This window comes from Lutra lutra, chromosome X, assembly GCF_902655055.1.
Source record: "Lutra lutra chromosome X, mLutLut1.2, whole genome shotgun sequence".
NCBI lineage: Eukaryota > Metazoa > Chordata > Mammalia > Carnivora > Mustelidae > Lutra > Lutra lutra.
The window spans coordinates 17,690,728-17,710,966 of NC_062296.1; the positions used below are offsets into that span (position 1 = coordinate 17,690,728).

Below are 20,239 nucleotides of genomic sequence, written 5' to 3' on the forward strand. Positions count from 1 at the left end.
GCATCCCACAGATTTTAATAAGTTATATTTTTATTTTCATTTAATTTTCTTTGACTCATGTGTGAGTTAGAGTGTGTGGTCTAATCTCCAAGTATTTGGGGATTTTCCAGTTATCTTTCTGTTATTGATCTCTAGTTGCATTTCACTGTGGCATGAGAACAGGCATGGTATGATTTCTTTTCTTTTAAATTTGTTAAGTTGTGTTTATGGCCCAGAATATGATCTATCTTGGTGAATGTTCCATGTAAGCTTGAGAAGAATGTGTTGTCTGTTGTTGGATGAAGGAATCTGCCTATGTCAATTATATCCAGCTGATTGATGATGTTGTTAAGTTCTAATGTGTCCTTACTGATTTTCTGCCTGCTGGATGTGTCCATTTCTGAAAGAGGAGTGATGACGTCTTTAAGTGTGATAGTAGATTCATCCATTTCTCCTGGAAGATCCATCAAGTTTTGCTTCATATAATTTGATGCCCTGTTGTTAGGCACATACATGTTAAGAACTGTTATGTCTTCTTTTTCATTATGTAATGTCCTCCCTTATCCCTGATAACTTTTTTTACTTTGAAGTCTGCTCTGTCTGAAATTAATATAGTCAATCCTGCTGTCTTTTGATTGGTGTTAGCATGATATATTTTTCTCCATCCATTTACTTTTAATCTTTATGTGACTTTATATTTATTTTTTTATATTTGAGTTTATTCTTCATTTAACTTTTAAAACACTACTATGGTTGAATATTAAAACAAAAACTATAGCAAATAGTGAGCTATTATTATAGTCCTTCACTCATTCACTACTGCACATAAAATGCCAGCAGTGTTATTCACTGGCCCCATTAAGAGGTCTGACACTGAACACCACCCCTGGGATGATGTTCATCATCCTCATATGCTTCCCCACTGTAATGGCGCCATCTTTCCTGATTTGGATCAAAGTGCGCCAGTTCTACCTGGTCCATTTCATCAGTCTCTTCTACTTCCTTCCTCTCAGGTAGGAGTTTTTCCAGCAAAGAGAGTTTATCAGGAGACAGAAAGCCATTCTCAGGAAAGTTTACCTTAAATTCAATGATGAGGTGACCCTTCTCATATGGTCTACGATAAATTGGCATGCCTTCATTTAGCACACACTTGATATCTCCATGCTTGACAATTTGACCTGGATGAGAGGTGATGACAATGGTTTGGTTGTCAAGAGTAGATATTGGCTTTTGAAAACCGCACAGTGCTTCAGCCAGCTGTATGTCCCTACACATGAAAAGGTCTTCTCCTCACGGAGTAAAAACAGCATGGTCCTTCTGATCTAAAACAATGATAATATCTCCTGGTTCCAGTCCTGGTTCTTGGTCTCCTTCACCATGGAATGTTATCTTCTGGCCATCTTTCATGCCTTTGTCAATATGAACTTCTAGAATCTTCTTCTCTCGAACTATCTTCCTTCCATTGCAGCTTTTACATCTATCTTTAGGACCGATCTGTTCCCCATGGCCTTGACGCTCCATGCACACAGACTGAATTTGCTGAACCATTCCAGGTCCTATCTGATGAATTCTTATTTGCATTCCAGTACCTCGGCAATTGTGACAAAACTCAACTGCTCCTTTCTTACCACCTTGGCCTTCACATTTATCACAAATCACATTCTTTTTGCAGAGCTAGTTTTCTTGTTGCACCATTATATAAATCTTCTAAGGTTACTGAGAGCTGATGTGCAACATTTTTACCTCTCCTTTCTCTCTGCATTCTTCCTCCTCCTCCAAAAAACATATCAAAGATGTCCATGGGGGAACCAAAACCACCACCAGCTCCACCTTCTTTAATTGCCTGTTTACCTCCTTTGTCATATAATTCCCCTTTCTTTGCATCAGAGAGTACTTCATACTCTTGAGAAATCTGTTTAAACTTCTCTCCTTCATTTGGATTCTTATCAGGGTGGTACTTCAAGGCCAGTTTCCTGTAGACCTTTTTCAGTTCTTCTTGGGTGGCATTGGGTTTGACCCCCAAAACATCATAGTAAGTGGTTTCCTTCACCATTTTCTACAGCCGGTGAGAGGGCTGAGGCCGATGTGGGGGAGCGGGAAGGAGCGCGTTGCTGGGTGCAGCTCAGGTAGCCGCCGCTCCTCTGCGTCTCACTGAGCGTTCTGGAAAGTTCCCTATATTTAAAGTGTGTTTCTTATAGAAAACATATACTGTCAGGTCATGTGTTTTGATATACTTTGATAGTCTCTGTCTTTTAATTGATGCATTTAGACTACGGATATTCAAAGGATTATTTATATACTTGGATTAATATCTACCAAATTTTTTTTACCATGTCTTCTATTTGTTGCCTTTGTTCTTTGTTCTTGTTTTTGTCTTTCACTATTTTTCTGCCTTCTGTGGTTTTAATTTAGCTTTTTATGTGATTCCATTTTTTCCTTTCTTAGTATATCAGTTTTAGTTCTTTTTAAAATGTTTTTTAGTGGTTGCCCTAGAGTTTGCAATATAAATCTACAAATAATCCAGGTCCACTTTCAAATAACACTATACCACTTCATGAGTCTTGTAAATTCTTTATAATCGCAAAATAATCCCAATTCCTTCCTCCTATCTTTTGTTTTATTAACATTCATTTCATTTATATAAACATATATAATGATATATGCATAAGATACATTAGCATACATAATCAAACACATTGTTGCTATTAGTATTTTGTACAAACTTTTATCATTAGATCAGCTAAGATAAGAAAAAGTCTTTATTTTTGTTTTACCTTCACTTATCCCTTCTCCAGTGCTCTTCCTTTCCTTATGGAGATCTGAGTTTCTGACCTATATTATTTGCCATCTCTTTATAGAACTTCTTTTAATATTTCATACAAGGCAGATCTACTAGCCACAAATTCCCTTAGTTTTTGTTTGTCTGAGAAAGTATTTTCCTTTCATATTTTTAATTGAAGTGTAGAAGAATACAGTATTATAACAGTTTCAAGTGTACAACATCATTATTCATTTATATACACTAGAAAGTGATCACGATAAATCTAGCTACTATCTGTCACTATGCAAAATTATTACAATATTATTAACTATATTCCCTATATAAAATCATTAACTTTGTTCCCTAATACATTGTATCCCTGTGTCTTATTTATTTTACAACTGGAAGTTAGTGCCTCTTGATTCCCATCCCTTATTTTGCCCATCTCTCCACTCCCCACCCTTCTGGCAACCACCAGTTTGTTCTCTGTGTCAATGAGTCTGTTGCTATTTTGTTTGTTTATTTTGTTTTTCAGATTCCACATATAAGTGAAATCATATGGTATTTGTCTTTAACTTATTTCACTATGGTAATCCCTGTTGTTGCAAATGGCAAGATTTCATTCTTTTTATGGCTGAGTAATATTCTATTATATTTGAATGTTATATAATGGACATATGAATATCCTTTCATATATATATATATAATATAAAATATATACATATATAAAATCACATCTTCTTCATCTGTTCAGCAGTTGATAGCCACTTGGGCTGCTTCCATGTCTTGGCTGTTGTAAATAATGCTGCAGTGAACATAGAGATATGTATATTTCTTTGAACTGGTGTTTCATTTTCTTCAGCTAAATCCTCAGAAATGGAATTGCTGGATCATATGGCAGTCCTCTATTTTGTTTTTGGAGGAAACTCCATACTGTTTTTCATAGTGGCTGCACCAGTTTGCATTCCTACCAACAGTGCACAAGGGTTCCCTTTTCTCCACATCCTCACCAACACTTGTTATTTCTTGTCTTTTGATACTAGCCATTCTGATGGGTGTGAGGTGATACCTCGCTGTGGTTTTGATTTGCATTTCTCCCCTTCACTTTTAAAGGTTAATTTTTCAGGGTACAGAATTCTAGCTTGGTGGCTTTTTTCTCTCAACACTTTAAATATTTTACTATACTCTGTTCTTGCCCGCATGGTTTCTGAAAAAAAGCTAGATGTAATTCTTTGTTACCTTATAAGTAAGGTTTTTTTTTTTTAATTTCCTCTGAATTCTTTCGCAATTTTTTCTTTATCTTTGATTTTCTATAATTTGAAGGTGGTATGCCTAGGTGTATTTTGGTTTCTTTTTGTTTGTTTTCTGTTCCTTTGTTTTTGTTTTGTTTTTTGAAGATTTTATTTATTTGAGAGAGAGAGAGAGAGAGAAGGCAACAGAGATAGTGAGAGAGAGCATGAGCAGGGAGGAGAGGGAGAAGCAAACTCCCCACTGAGCAAGGAGCCCAATGTGGGGTTTGACCCCAGTACGCTGAGATCATGACCTGAGCTGAAGGCAGCAGCTTAGCAGACAGAGCCACCCAGGTACCCCTCCTGTTCCTTTGTTTCACATTTATCCTGCTTGGTGTTTTCTGAACTTCTTTAATCTGTGGTTTAGTGTCTGACATTATTTTGGGGAAATTCTCAGTCATTATTTTTTCAAATATCTCTATTCCTTTCTTTATTCTCCTTCCGGTATTGCCATTATACATATGTTACCTATTTTGTGGTTGTCCCACAGTCCTTGGCTATTCTATTCTGTTTTGTTCTGTCTTTATTCTCTTTGTTTTGGAGGTTTTTTAAAAAAGATTTTATTTTAGAGAGAGAGCATGTGCACATGTGTGCACGAAGGGGAAGAAGTAGTGAGTGAGGGCGAGGGAGGGGAAAAGAATCTTGATCAGACTCCGTGCTCAGTGTGGAGCCCAACATGGGGCTCGATCTCACAACCCTGAGATCACAACCTAAGCCAAAACCAAGAGTCTGACGCTTGACTGACTGAGCCTCCCAGGAGCCCCTGCTTTTTGGTCTTTGAGGATTTCTATTTCTATATCCTCTAGCTTAGAGATTCTTTCATTAGCTGTGTCCAGTCTGCTCATCATCCTGTCAAAACCATTCTTCATTTCTGTTACTGTTTTTTCTCTTTAGCATTCTTTTTGGTCCCTTGTTAAGATTTCCATCTCTCTGCTTACATTGCCAGTCTTTCCTTGCATGCTGTTTTCTTTAACCATTATTAATAAATCATAGTTGTTTTAAATTTCCAGTCGGATAATTGCAACATCCTTGCCATGTTTGGTTTTGATGTTTGCTCTCTCTTCAAATTGTGTTTTTTGCCTTTTGGCCTGCCTTATAATTTTTTTGATAGCTGGACATGATGTACTTGTTAGAAAGAATTATTGTGAATAGGCTTTTAGTAATGTGGTTCTAAGGTGTAGGGTGAGGAGAGGCATTCTATAATTCTATGATTAAGTCTCAGTCTTTTAATGAGTCTATGCCTCTGGACCATGAACTTCACAGGTGTTTCTGTCTTGTTTTTGTTTTTGTTTTTTTTTAATTCCCCATTAAGTGGTACGGGATGGCTAGAATGGGCTAGAGTTGGATATTTTCCTTCCCCAGGTGAGTTAGGCTCTGATAATACCCCAGCAGATTAGGCTTTTGTTAACTAGTTTCTTCTTAGAGCAGGACTTGTTGAGAAGAATGGAGTGACCTGGTGTATTTCAATGTGGTTCCTTTTCTCCTCTTCTTGCTGGAAGCCTGAGGGAGTTTTTCTCTGATATTTACTGTGGGAATCTGGTCAGGCTCCTGCAGGTAAATTTCATAATATTGTGGAGGCCCCCTTATGAGGGGGTTTCCCTGGAGATTTTAACTCTCAGAATTTTCTGCACGAAGCTTCCAGCACTTTGTCAATTACAATTCCAGTTTTTCTACCCCAGCACTGTGTCCCAAGGTGGTTTCTGCTTCTCATTCTCTGCTCTACTGAGCTCTGACTCCCTATATTTGCCTATCTCTCCAGTCTTGGTGACAGGGATTTACCCTCTGTCCCTCTGTCCTTCCGTCTCCTGTGGTTCCAAGAAGAGTTGCATTTTTTTTAAGATTTTATTTATTTACTTGACAGAGAGGGAGAGATCACAAGTAGGCAGAGAGGCAGGCAGAGAGAAAGAAGAAGAAACAGGCTCCCTGCTGAGCAGAGAGCCCGATGCATGGCTTGATCCCAGGACTCTGGGATCATGACCTGAGCAGAAGGCAGAGGCTTAACCCACTAGCCACCCAGGCGCCCCAAGAGTTGCATTTTCAGTCTGTTTAGCTTCTTGTTGTTAGGATGGAGTGGAAACTTCTGAGTTCTTTATATGTGACACTGGAAATGCTGATAGTGCAAATTTTATCGTTGGGTATAAACAGTGTCACTTTTTTTTTTCTTGAAGTAATAGACTCACTTTGTTCCTTTTTAAGAAAACGCCTGCCAAATACTCAAGTGTGAATAACATTAGTTTGTCGCTCTTTTATATAAAAATAATGTTTTATGAAAAAAGTGCCTAGTTCATCTCAACTCAATTACCCATGGGCTTTTCCTCTAGATGATCATCACACTTCAGCATGTAACAGAAGTACTTTATGCATCACACATAATGTTAAACAAGACATGTCATCAAGGGTCAAGATTGACTAAAATTATTTCGTACTGCTTCTTCAAGTACCTTCTTAAATGAAACTTGATTATTTATTTTTTTAAAGATTGTATTTATTTATTTTTTAGAGAGAGTGGAGGGGAGCAGAGGGAGAGGGACAAGCAGATTCTGCACTGAGTGCAGATGGAGCCCCACGTGGGGCTCGATCCCACCACTCCGAGATCATGACCTGAGCTGAAACCAAGAGTTGGACTCCCAAATGACTGGGCCACGCAGGAGCCCCTGAAATTGGGCTTTTAAAAAAGTGAGAGTACTTAACAGTGAAAAATAAAATGATTACCATCTGAGTTTGGTGCCACTCCCCTGACTCCTGCCATTGCTTTTGCAATGTAAACATCCTCACGTTTGCATGAAGATAAACCATGAATTTCAACAATGTCATTCAACGCTGGGAATACTTTAGCACTCCTCCTGTCTCTCTCCCAATGCTCTCACCTCGGATCTTCTCCAATGATTAGTTGGTGCCGATAGTGGATAAACATAAATAAAACAGCAAATCCAGCTCATGTCTGTAGATTTGTCTGTTTGAAAGGCAAAAACAATTCCACTGAGGTGATATTAAGCCCCCATCTTTATGTTTGCAGCTAAATCTTGAGTTTAATGAGTTAGTTTCTTTCATCGCAAGGCGGCATGATTTCCTCTACTGACTGTTTATCTAGTAGACACTCGACAATGTCAACTCTACAGTATTGTTGTTGTTGTCGTTCTTGTTGTTGTTCTTTCAGAAATACCACCAGTTCCTTTTCTGGAAGTTTTTATTTAAATTCCAGTTAGTTAGCATATAGTGTTATGTTAGCCTCAGGTGTACAATATAGTGATTCAACACTTCCATACAACACCCAGTGCTCATCATGACAAGCCCATCACCTATCTCCCCTATCCCCCTGCCTGCCCTCTGATAACCATCAGTTTGTTCTCTATAGTTAAGAGTCTGTTTCTTGGTTTGTCTCTCTCTCTCTCTTTTTTCCCCTTTGTTCATTTGTTTTGTTTCTTAAATTCCACATGAGTGAAATCATATGGTATTTGTCTTTCTCTGACTTATTTCACTAGCATAATGTTCTCTAGCTCCATCTACATCATTGCAAATGGCAAGATTTTGTTCTTTTTGATGGCTGGGTAATATTCCATTGTATATATACACCACATCTTATTTGTCCATTCATCAGTTGTTGGACACCTGGGCTGTTTCTGTAATTTGGCTATTGTAGATAATGCTACTATAAACATCGGGGTGCATGGATCTCTTTGAATTAGTATTTTTGTATTCTTTGGGTAAATACCTAGAAGGATCATGGGGTAGTTCTATTTTTAAGTTATTGGGGAACCTCCATACTGTTTTCCAGAATGGCTGTACCAGTTCACATTCCCAGCAATAGTGCGAGAGTGTTCTGCTCTCCGTACATCCTCACCAACACTTGTTCTTTCTTGTGTTGTTGATTTTAGCCATTGTGGCAGGTGTGAGGTGATGGCATTCTTTGGTTTTTATTTTCTTGATGAAGAGTGATACTGAGCATCTTTTCACGTGTCTGTTACCATTTATATGTCTTCTTTGGAAAAATGCCTACACGTGTCTTCTGCCCATTTTTAAATTGGATTATTTGTTTTTTGGGTGTTGAGTTTGATAAGTTCTTTATATATTTTGGATACTAACCCTTTATCAGATATGTCATTTGCAATTTTCTTTTCCCGTGCCTTGATTGTTTCCTTCACCATTCAAAAGCTTTTTATTTTGGTGTAGCCCCAATAGTTTATTTCTGCTTTTGTTTCCCTTGCCTCAGGAGACATATCTAGAAAGAAGTTTCTACTGCCAGTGTCAAAGAGGTTACTGCCTATGTTCTCCTCTAGGATTTTTATGGTTTCAGGTCTTATATTTAGGTCTTTAATCCATTTTGAGTTTATCTTTGTGTATGGTCTAGGAAAGTGGTCCAGTTTCATTTTCTGTATGTAGCTGTCCAGTTTTCCCAATACCATTTGTTGAAGGGACTGTCTTCAACAATATCCCCATTGGATATCCTTTCCGACTCTGCAATGTTCATTAATTTCTCCACTCTTGTGTGTGCTTCCTTAGCTACTATAATACAGTGCCCCGCACGATGCTTTAATGGCTTTTCCATTTCTATTCTAAAGAAAAAAAAACTGTAACAAACAATTTTTGTCTTTTTACATCTACTTTTAAATATTTAATTCCTTTTCCTTTAAATTCTGAATAATTGATTTCAAGATGACTCTACAGCTTAGGTCACATGATAATACTATTCTGAAATGTTCTGTTGCATCAGACACAGTAAGATAAGTTATTAGTATCTATACTGCCAAAGGAATGCTAACTTTTTGGCACGTTCTTGTTTCTTAATTATGGTTGCAATCTACTGTGGAGGTTCCACCTTTCTGTGATTCAGAGAACTCTTGATGGGTTTTTAACATGCTTATACCTAGGCATTGCAACCAGGGATTAAGTAAGTGCCTAGTCTTCCACTCTCCTTCTTGAAGCCAAGCATCTATTTTTAAATATCAGAAAATTATGTTGTAAATAAATTTTATTATGTTATATGATGACCTATAAGATCTTCCATAATAACAGGCATAGTTAACTTTAAAACTTAGGTGATTTTTCAAAAAGTATTTCTAAATATTACAAATAAGGCTACAGGGTGCATTTACTTCTTTTTTTTAAAGATTTATTTTTTGAGGGAGAGAGCACAAGTGGGAAGGGCAGGGAGATGGAGAGAATCTCAAACAGACTCTGCTATGAGAATGGACCTCAAGGTGGGGCTCCATCTCACGACCCTGAGTTCATGACCTGAGCAGAAACCGAGAATCTGATGCTTAACTGACTGCACCATCCACACGCCCCAAAGTACATTTACTTCTTACGTTTTCACGTAGACACAAAGCTTCTAGATTTCAAAGTAACAATTTATTAAATTAGAATGAGATTATAAAGATTATAGTAGGCATCTCCAAAGTAGTCAGTAAGAGCACTAAGTACTGAGAACAAATTAACCTCTGAAAAGTATGTATTTGTACCCTAAGAAGAAAAAAGAAATGTATTTGTACCCTAAACCAGCTATTTTAGGAACTTTTAGAATGCACAAACACATATCGCAGAGCAACGATTTCATTACACTTTAGGTAGCCTCTAGAAAATTCCTTATATTTTTAAGGGAATAAGAGTGGAAAAGACAAACAAAGTCTTAGTATTATTGTGGATATAGGTTTGACCTGTAGAACTTCCTGAGAGAGTCTCAGAGAACTACAGTTAGAGGGGCTGAATCCGGGGGAGGTCAAAACTGGAGCTTGGGAGACCAATTAAGAAGATGGTGGGATGGGGGCACCTGGGTGGCTCAGTGGTTAAAGCCTCTGCCTTCGGCTCAGGTCATGATCTCAGGGTCCTGGGATCGAGCCCCACATCGGGCTCTCTGCTCACAGCGGGGGGCCTGCCTCCTCCTCCTCTCTCTCTCTGCCTGCCTCTCTGCCTACTCATGATCTGTCTGTCAAATAAAAAAAAAAAAAAAAAAAAAAGAAGATGGTGGGATGATCTCTGTTGGCATTGGCTCTCCAACCTGCATGTGCCTGAGAATCCCCTGGAGAGCTTGCTGAGCCAGATGGCTGGACCCCACTCCCCACTTTCCTGCTTCAGTAGGTTGAAGGGTGGGCCGCGAAATCTGCATTCGTAACAAGTTCCCAGGTAGGATACTGACACTGCTCCTTTGGGGGCCACACTTTGAGAACCACTGCGCTGGGGTCTTACTGCTTGTTTCAGAACTCAATCCTAGACTGACTGTATGTGCATCTACATGACTAAGACTCCCAGATGATCTGTACACATATTGAAGTTTGAGCAGCACTATTCTAAGAGACAAGTAATGGTATCCTAGACCTGAGGATGAAGAAAAGCGCCCAGGGTTAAAAGTTATTTATAAGAACAGAAAGAAGCATAAACCTAAATGGCTGGACATAGGGAAGTGAGAGAAAGGGAGAAATCAGGTATGCTTTGGTTTCAACTGAGTAGGTAGCTGATTATTCCTTTCCACTGGGACAGGGGACACAAGCAGAAGAGTGCATTTGGACAAGTGGTATTTGAGTTCGGTATTGAATGTTTGGACTACCTGAAGCTCTCTTTTAACTGCTGCTATATTAGTCCTATTGGCCATATGTGATTAAGCAACACTGGCCGGGGCTCCTGTTCCTGGGAAGGGATTGGTATTACATGAGAAGTGTTAGGCACGCGTGCAGGATTCTATTTTCAACTATGAATCCACTTGTGGCAAATATAAATTAGTAAAATGCAAGTCCCTTCCACAAAAGGATATTGAAAACCTGTCTCCCACCCCCATAGCACCCATCGCCATGCAGGTTAGAGACACTGGGTAATGGCAAAGATTATTTGCCACCCACCAATCAGGAATCGGGGCCCTGAAGAATAGAAGGGGATATTCCAGGTAACCCAGAACAAAGACGAGAGACTGTGGAATGTGCAAACAATGCCGGCAAACTCAATGTGGTTCCCGTTCAGAGTGGGGATCAATCTCATCAAACCCTTTCGCTGCCTTCCAGAAGTCCTCAGTTAAAGAACACCTCCAAGTGTTGCTTAGAGCTAGCGATATACTTGACCCGCTGAGCCGGGATTCTAACACACAAGGTCGGCTGCAGAAAGTGAGCAGTCCCCACCGACAGAAGGAGTGAGTCGGATTTCTGTCTGGATGGGACAGACTTTGCACTTCCATCCCCGGCTCTATCTGATCCTCACACAGCTGCGAGGCATGGCAGGCAGTGTTTGTATTCCATTTTGCAGAGCTGAGTTTGAAGGAAATTAAAGGACTTGTGCAGAGTCACTGAAACAGGAAGGGAGGGGGACTAGACCCCAGGGTCTTCTGACTCCAAATCATGTGCTCTTTTCACCAGACTAGAATGCTAAGTTCCACTGAACAGCAGAGTGAGCTGCAGGACGAGTTACCCTTTTTTGGATTCCAGTTTATTTAAAAAGATGACTTGAGGAATACCCGGGTGGCTCAGTCGGTTAGGCATCCGCCTTCGACTCAGGTCATGATCCCAGGGTCCTGGGATCGAGCCCTGCATTGGGCTCCTTGCTCAGCAGGGAGCCTGCTTCTCCTTCTACCTGCTGCTCCCCCTGCTTATGCTCTCTCTCTCTCTCTGACCAATAAGTAAATAAATAAAATCTTAAAAAAAAAAATAAAGACACAACTCACGTAGAAGGTTCACACAGTGACACCTGACTTCCTAAAATAGTGCGATTCATAATGCATTACAGTTTATTAGCGACTTTCATTTTAATGGTCAAGCAATTAATTATGAGTCACAGCAAAACGTCTGTGGCAGAAAAAAGAAAAAAAACATTTACATTGTCACCAGGTCTGTTCATTATCCTCCGTGCTCTATATCCAGATCAATCAATAGTTAATTAATAATGATGTGCTTCCTGAAGAACAAGGTTATAAATTAATGTAATGCTCGTATACATATTTTTTGTAGGAAAAATGAGTGGAAAATGCCTGCCATGCCCATCTTATTGTAAGAAAGTGTATGTAATGATTACAAGCATATAATAAGAATGGTTTGCCCAGCCAAATGTTTGTTCATTTCTGTTAATCAGTATTCATTTGAGCTACTTTCATGCAGTTTGTGGAAGCAGTGCAATCAGTTGAGTAGTGTGGCAGATTTAAATCAGTAATAAAAGCCCTGGGGAAATTAACAAGACAAAACATTAACCACAGACTAAACATTAACATATATTAGCATTTTTATTATACCTGTAGAATTGTTAAATGGGCATGGTTACTACTATTAAAAAGTTTATGTTGTATATCACATAATTTCAATGTATATTTTGTTTTAAAACTTTTAAGATTTAATTAAATGAAATTGAACAACAGCGTAATAGACAATTCAACAGAATGAACTGAAGTTCATTTTTTTATTTCAGCTGGAAACCTACAGAATTCCCATCCCACCCTATCCCCAAGCCCCCCAAGGCATCCTAAAACAAATGCCACAGGTCATACTCTTCCAGAGTGGACCACAGGATCAGAGTTGGTATTTAAACGGCATAACCATAGAGGGAGTTTTTATGTTTAATTCTGGGAGTTCTGAAGAATCCACTGACAACCCAAAACTAAATTTACACCAGTTATTTAGCAACAGTTATTTAGTAATCATCTGGATTCCAGCAGAAAGGTTATTCCATAATTAAATAAAACTGCGGAGATCTTCTAGAGCCCCTGAGGTCCCGGGCGACCTGAAGAACAGCTCCTGAGAGGGAAGGAGTGAGACAGCCACCACCTTCCTCAAAGGCTGTCAGACTTTCCCAGGGCAGTAGAGTATGTCTGTGGCTCCCCCACAGACTCACTAACGGGAACTTCTCTCTTTCTGTTTCTGTTTCTCCCTCCCCTTCTTCCTCCTATTATGGGCCATGTAAGACAGACACACACACCCAGAGAAGGAAAATGTAGGTGTGCCTGTTTGGCTCAGTCAGTAGAACATGCAACCCTTGATCTTAGGGTTGTGAGTTCAAGCCCTGTATTGGGCATGGAGTTTACATCCTTAAAATAAAAGAAAAAAGATGTAAAGTCTTTCCTTCATCTGTTTTTTTTTTTTTAATCAGGTTCTTAAACATTGAACACAGAATCAACCTGTAGGCTTAGTTAAGAGCAGGAGAGTCAGAGACGCTATTTAATGTATTTGCAGCCCTTCCCCATTTTCTCGTCCTTTTGGCTATGAGAGCTAAAGGCCTGAACCTGTTGTATTTCTGTAGCCCTAGGATCAACCAGGAATCTCCATTGAGGGGAAACTATAAAGAATATAGTTGGTCCAGACATCAGACTAGACCTGGGTTAAATCGTAAGAATTACAGATTTTGTAGCCAGTCCAAGAATCTGACTCAAGCCGTCAGTCAGAGTCCCGGGACAGCCCACAGGAAGCAAGCTGCATGGGGGACGCACCTGGGAACCACCTCTCCCACAGACCCACACATCCGGGGCTTTAGGGTGATTACTAATCCTCTCTTACCTGGCAGGCCAAAGAGTTTAAATCACTCCACTAGAAATACTGTGGTTAAAATTGGATGTCCGTTTTTGGCTTATCTTTAATAACTAGTCCTTCTTTAAAGGATTTTTTTAATCCTTCGTAATCATTACTCTTCTCCAGTTATGGATGGGATGGCCACAGGACTGCAAAACCGGGTCCTGGGAGGCCTCCAGAGTCTATCCTCTTGACAGAAATCTATGGCATAGGGAGGAAAAACCAAAAACAAAAGCTTGGGGCCCCTCGCTGGCTCATTCAGTGAAGCGGGTGATTTTTGATCTCAGGGTTGTGAGTTAGGGCCCCATATTATATGCAGAGATTATTTAAAAATAAAATCTTAGAAAAATAAACTTAAGTTTTGGTAGGCAGATCTAGGTTCAAGTCCTAACTCTGCCATTTACTACAATTATGGTTTGCTTCAGTTCCTTAAACATTGTGAGCCTCAGTTTCCTTATCTCTAAAATGGGGTCAAAAATACAAGGTCCGTATGCCTCAGAGAGTTGTAGAATTCACCATCAAGAACAGGGCGCCTGGGTGGCTCAGTGGGTTGAAGCCTCTGCCTTCGGCTCAGGTCATGGTCCCAGAGTCCTGGGATCGAGGCCCGCATCGGGCTCTCTGCTCAGCGGGGAGCCTGCTTCCTCCTCTCTCTCTGCCTGCCTCTCTGCCTACTTGTGATCTATCTCTCTGTCAAATAAATAAATAAAATCTTAAAAAAAAAAAAAAGAACAGAGAATAGGGGCACCTGTGTGGCTCAGATGGCTGGGTGTCTGCCTTCAGCTTCAGTCGTGATCCCAGGGTCTTGGGATGGAGCCCCACATCAGGCTCCCTGCTCAGCAGGAAGCCTGCTTCTCCCTCACCCACTCCCCCTGCTAGTGTTCCCTCTCTCGCTGTCTCTCTCTCTCTCTGTCAAATAAATAGATAAAATCTTTTAAAAAGAACAGAATGGATGGAGGAATTATTAGTAAGGCAGGAGGCTGGAGTCAGGTATTATGTTACAAATGGGAAGTATTGGTATTGTTGAGAAACTCACAATGTAGACTTTCTCTGCTGAGTCAGTCAGAGGGGGTATTTTTTTGTCACCAGAGGGTTTCCAGAACCAACAGCAAATGGGCCCTGAGCATCAGTATAGTTACATTTTAACCAGTGGGGTATCTGCATTTCTCGACACATCAGTTACACGGTCCCTGTGTGCATTGCATCAAACCAAATGCTTTGCAGGGTTTCAAACTCTTTGGTAACATATTCTACCTAAAAAAGAATTTTCAGAGGCACCTGGGTGGCTCAGTCGATCAAGCATCCAGCCCTTGATTTTAGCTCAGATCATGATCTCAGGGTCATAGGATCAAGCCCGGAGTTGGGCTCCACGGTCAGCTCAGAGTCTGCTTGTCCCCTTCCCTATGCTCCTCTCCCCGCTTTCTCTCTCTCAAATAAATAAAACCTTTATTTAAAGAAAGTCATTTTCAGGCGCCTGGGTGGCTCAGTGGATTAATGCCTCTGCCTTCGGCTCAGGTCATGATCCTGGGGTCCTGGGATCGAGCCCCACATCAGGTTCTCTGCTCAACAGGGAGCCTGCTTCCCCCTCTCTCTCTGCCTGCCTCTCTGCCTACTTGCGATCTCTGTCAAGTAAATAAATAAAATCTTTATTAAAAAAAAAAAAAAAAAAAGAGGGGCGCCTGGGTGGCTCAGTGGGTTAAGCCGCTGCCTTCGGCTCGGGTCGTGATCTCGGGGTCCTGGGATCGAGCCCCGCATCGGGCTCTCTGCTCTGCGGGGAGCCTGCTTCCTCCTCTCTCTCTGCCTGCCTCTCTGCCTGCTTGTGATCTCTCTCTGTCAAATAAATAAATAAAATCTTAAAAAAAAAAAAAGAAAGTCATTTTCACCTTTTTTTTCCAGAGGAGTTCAGAATCAAATATGACACTTTTTTATCATATCTTCCTTTTTTGCATGAGACCCGAGTGACAGGTAGAAGGTAGCTGTGGGACCAGGTGAAAAGGAAGTCTTATTATTCTCCTCATGCATGTACAAAGCCAGTGCTCTGGACCTTGCTTAGAAAAGAATGGTCCTAGTGTTGCTAGGATGACCTTCTGGCCATAAATATGGTCAGGAGCCCTGCCTTCTTTTTTTTTTCTTTCAAGATTTATTTATTTATTTGAGAGAGAGAAAGCACACAGTAGGGAGGTGCAGAAGGAGAGAGAGAGAGAATGTCAAGCAAACTCCACTGCTGAGCATAGAGCCTGATGTGGGGCTCGATCCCATGACCCTGAGATTGTGACCTGAGCTGAAACCAAAAGTCAGGTGCCCAGCCGACCACATCCTCCCTCCCCCTGACCCCCCGGGTGCCCCAAGTCCCTATTTCAAGTCTTGTAACACCTCAGGGGACCGTTACTCTCCTACCATAGATTCTGGCGCATGAATAAAGGGCACCCTTAGGAATCACCGTTCTTGGAAAACGAAAGGATTTTCTATTCCGGGTCTATCAGTAGAGACATTCGCCCACCTAATTAATCCAGTCTCACTAACTAAAGTTCAGGATAGCGGCACCCTTAACCAGGTGCATTAATCTGTGGAAGGAAATTGGATTGCACTTGTTATTTAAGAGCCCCAGACTCCTGGGCAGGACACGGAGTTCTAAAATGCTGCTCAAAATACTGATGGTTCTTTAGCAAGTGCAGCCATAGACGGAGACCCGGGTCTCCAGGCAGCGCCTCATGTCACCCGAGTGTGAAATTTACAAAGAAATTTTGATCCAAGGCCCTCTTTCATGTGAATATTGTGTCTCTTTGTAAATTCTGTTTTCTTTTTGTGGCCACCCCTCAAAATGAGCTTGTAATATTCACCTACAGCTCACACAGTGCGGAGGTGGAAGATGTGGACAAAAGAGCCCAAAGGCGCGGGGCGGGGGGGGGGGGTTGTCTACAATTGACAAATGCTTTGTATATGAGAAGAATTTGCTTTGTGGTAGATTTGTGGAAGAAAATACAGCCCGTCTGTTTAGATGTGGCAGACTTCAGGTTGGGGGGGGGGCATTGGCAGGACACCATTGTTTGCCCCTGACCCCACCCGGAGCCTTGGGGAGTCTGCCTGATAGTGCCACATTGGGTGGCTTGGGAAGAAAGGTCACACTGGCTACATTCTCGTTTGTTCTTAACCTTCCTGCTTTTGCCGCAGCTGCACCCCCTTTCCAGTGGGTGGTTCTATGAGTGTTTGCCGGCCATGTGACAAGTAAACATGTGTGTGTCTATGAACATAATTTTAGGATGCACAGTCTGCCCTCAGTTATTCGTACCTGCCTTGCAAAACTTTGGAAGTGACTGGAACCGAGCTCCCCAGTCCAGCCAGGCAGCCCCCTTACCTAAAGCACCATCAATCCAGGTAAAGTCAGAGAATACAGATTTCTATATAAATCAATTCTTGTATTAGGAAAGAAAAATCTTGTTTGTTTGTTTGTTTGTTTGCTTTTCCCCAGTGGAGGTGAGGCCTCTACTGACTTTAGATTCTTCTTTTCTAATTCAAGAATTGATTTATATAGAAAACTTTCCAAAGTTATACAAACCAAATGCCACTTTTGCTTTTAGAAAGACATAGGTAGCTTCATAAATGTCATCTGGGCCATCTTGAGAAATCCCGGAAACAGATGACCACACGCAGCCCGGGACCGCAGGCATGCCAGACCTGATACTAGGAGTTCCCTTCAATTCATTTTGATTAATTTGCCTTTACTGAGTCCCTAACAACATGCAAAATTCAGTCTGATTTCCATGGAGGTACAGAAGATATAACCAAAGGTACCAAAGATATAACCTGTCTTCACTGGGTATTTCTAATATTTTTCTTTTTCTATATTTTTTAAAAGATTTTATTTATTTATTTGACAGACAGAGATCACAAGTAGGCAGAGAGGCAGAGGGGGGGGGGGGGGAAGCAGGCTCCCTGCCAAGCAGAGAGCCTGACTCAGGGCTCGATCCCAGGACCCTGAGATCATGACCTGAGCCGAAGGCAGAGGTTTTAACCCACTGAGCCACCCAGGCGCCCTCTAATATTTTTCTTAATGTATCTTAATGTATACAATCTATATATTCACCTTGGCTATGTTGGCTGTGTTTTTGAGGACTGGGAGTTCCTTTAAAAAAGAGAGTATAAGCAACTGGTGATTAAGCATTGTCTTCTAGGGAGGTGATATTGTGTAAGCTTTGAAGTCAGACAGTGAATCAACAGTGTATTTGCCACAGGCAACCCTTAACCTCCTCTAACCTCAGTTTCTTCACCTCTAAAATGGGGATGATAACATTTAGCTTAGTGTCTGGCATAAGGGAGACGTGTTAATACATCTTTATGTAGAAGTTCATTTTAGGCTTGTGTCTGAAAGCTCAAAAATAGAAATCTACAAATAATCAAACCAAATCACTTAGAATTGAAATAAGAAAGCTGATGCCATCTTTTAATCATTGCCATATGAGTGTTAAGTGAACTAAGCTTTAGAGGGAGGCATCCAGCAACTACTTTCGAAAGAGCAAGTGAGTGGATAGAGAAAGGAAGGAAGGGGGGGCCCAGTGTGCCATGGCTGCGAACAGTAGCCTCCTCGGTAGTGGATGCAGCCTGTTGATTATATGGGTTGCCCTAAGGGACCTTGGAGACAGCCCTTTTGGTGGATGCTGGGGTCTGACCTCATGGCTATCTCCAATTTAGGCTACAGACAGGTATGCGGGGTGCCTTTGGAAGGTCCCGGGGCACAGTAGCCAGGGTCCACATTGGCCAAGTCATCATGTTCATCCGTACCAAGCTGTAGAACAAGGAGCATGTGGTTGAGGCCCTACGCAGGGCCAAGTTCAAGTTCTCTGGCCCAGAAGATCCACACCTCCAAGAAGTGGGGCTTTACTAAGTTCAATGGGGATGAATGTGAAGACATGGTGGCTGAAAAGCAGCTTATCCCAGATGGCTGTGGGGTCAAATACATCCCTAACTGTGGTCCCTTGGACAAATGGAGACCTCTACACTCATGAGAACCTTGGCACTACCCCTTCCCATCATATTCATGCCCACCAATAAATCCAACTTCCTGTCCAAAAAAAAAAAAGAGAGAGAGAAAGGAAGGAACAAAAGAGGAAGGATGGGCGGAGGGAAGGGAAGAGCGAGGGAGGAGAGAAGGTAGGCTTTTTTGAGCACCTGTGTTCTTTAGTACTCTCGGTCCTGGTCTCGTTCAATGATACGGGATTCACAGCTGATGACACTGGCTATGGAGTAGTTGGCTTGCCTTCTTCCTTCCCTTGGACGTTTTTACGAAAGTCAGATGAGCCATTACACTGACATTTTTCAGAATATGCAACCCTGGGTCTTTGAACCAAGCTCCCTGCATGGGAGGCTGCTCTGTTAACAGGCTACTCTACACATCTCTCACCCCTCTTCATCTCCCGCTCTGGTACTTTCAACTTTGTAATTCCTATTTGTGAACTTCTACATTCTTATAAATACTAAGGGCCGTGGACAGGTATCAGTAGCCTAAGTCTTGTATAGAAAGTCCTCTCAAATGTGCAGTTCACTATAAAGAAAAAGCATTTTTCATCTTAGGAAACCTTTGAATAGGCTGGGCTCAAAGTCTCCACTGCCATAGTCTTCAGCCTGCTTTTCCACAGATGGCTCTTTGCCTGAAAAGCGTAGCACCTTTTTTGGACTCCAGTAATAGCTTCGTTCTGCTCTTTAAAAAGAAATTGGGGAAGAAATTGAAGTGCATTTCAGAATTTGTTTCTACTATCATATCTGTGAAAGTATCATATAATTATATTGCATTTCTTTTTCAGATTGGCAAGTTATGCGCCCATTCTCAACAACGCCAGTATAGATCTGCTTATTATCCTGAAGATCTGTTTATTGACAAGAAGGTATTAAAAGTTGCTCATGTAGAACATGAAGAAACCTTATCCAGCCGAAGGAGGTAAGAGGGTTCTTTTTTTTTTTCCCCCTCTGTTTCAGCATACAATTAACACTTGTGTTGTAAGGTGAAAAACTTTTGGAGTGAAGCTTCTTAAATACACATTATTTTGTTCTTTTTTCTTTTGAGTAGAGTTTGATTAATTAATTCCACCATTTGTAAATGCTAAGAAAAAAAGATATCACATTATATCTAAGCCATATTTAAATGTAAAGTTACCCTATGTAAATATCCAGCACAGCACTCCCTGAACAGGGAATCCGATGTGGGGCTTGATCCCAGGTCCCTGGGATCATGACCTGAGCCAAAGGCAGCCGCTTAACGACTGAGCCACCCAGGTGCCCCCAAGATATTTGTTGATTAAACAGAACGTTTTCTGCTTATAATCTGGCCTCACAATTTTATGGCTTTGCTTTTGGTTTTCTCATTATTACCAGTGAGTCAAGGTCAAGTTTACCAGAGAGAAACTGGCAAGACACACTCATGTGCATAAACATACCGCACATTCTATACACTCTTGTCAGTATACAAAATGAAGGATTCCGTTTCTGTTTCTTAAGACAGCAGTCAAGGGACTAAATCAAAGTTTGTTTCTGATTCTCTTCTTTCCTCCTCCCCTCATCCAGATGACCTCTTTCCCTGTTCTAGCTTCATGGTTACAAATAAGGGGTGGACATTGGATGGGAATCCCAACACAAGTCTAGGAGAGGTGCCTTCCCAAAAGGACTGCACATGTCCCCAAGCCTGCCACTGGCTCAAAGAATAGCCAGACATGAGCTCTGCTTCCTGCTGACTTTGAGGGACTTGGGAGAGA

General features: G+C 41.1%; 1 protein-coding gene and 2 pseudogenes across 1 annotated transcript in view; 2 read left to right on the forward strand and 1 right to left on the reverse strand.

Annotated features, from left to right (window-relative positions):
- The window catches only part of GPC3 (glypican 3), a 403,047-nt gene that overhangs the window by 243,919 nt on the left and 138,889 nt on the right, over positions 1 to 20,239 (forward strand). The window contains exon 4 of the mRNA XM_047716543.1: positions 19,295 to 19,428. Coding sequence (XP_047572499.1) covers positions 19,295 to 19,428 — 134 coding nt within the window. The remainder of the gene's footprint in view (positions 1 to 19,294; positions 19,429 to 20,239) is intronic.
- LOC125092185 (dnaJ homolog subfamily A member 1-like) lies at positions 774 to 2,070 on the reverse strand (annotated as a pseudogene).
- On the forward strand, positions 17,990 to 18,138 carry LOC125092540 (uncharacterized; annotated as a pseudogene).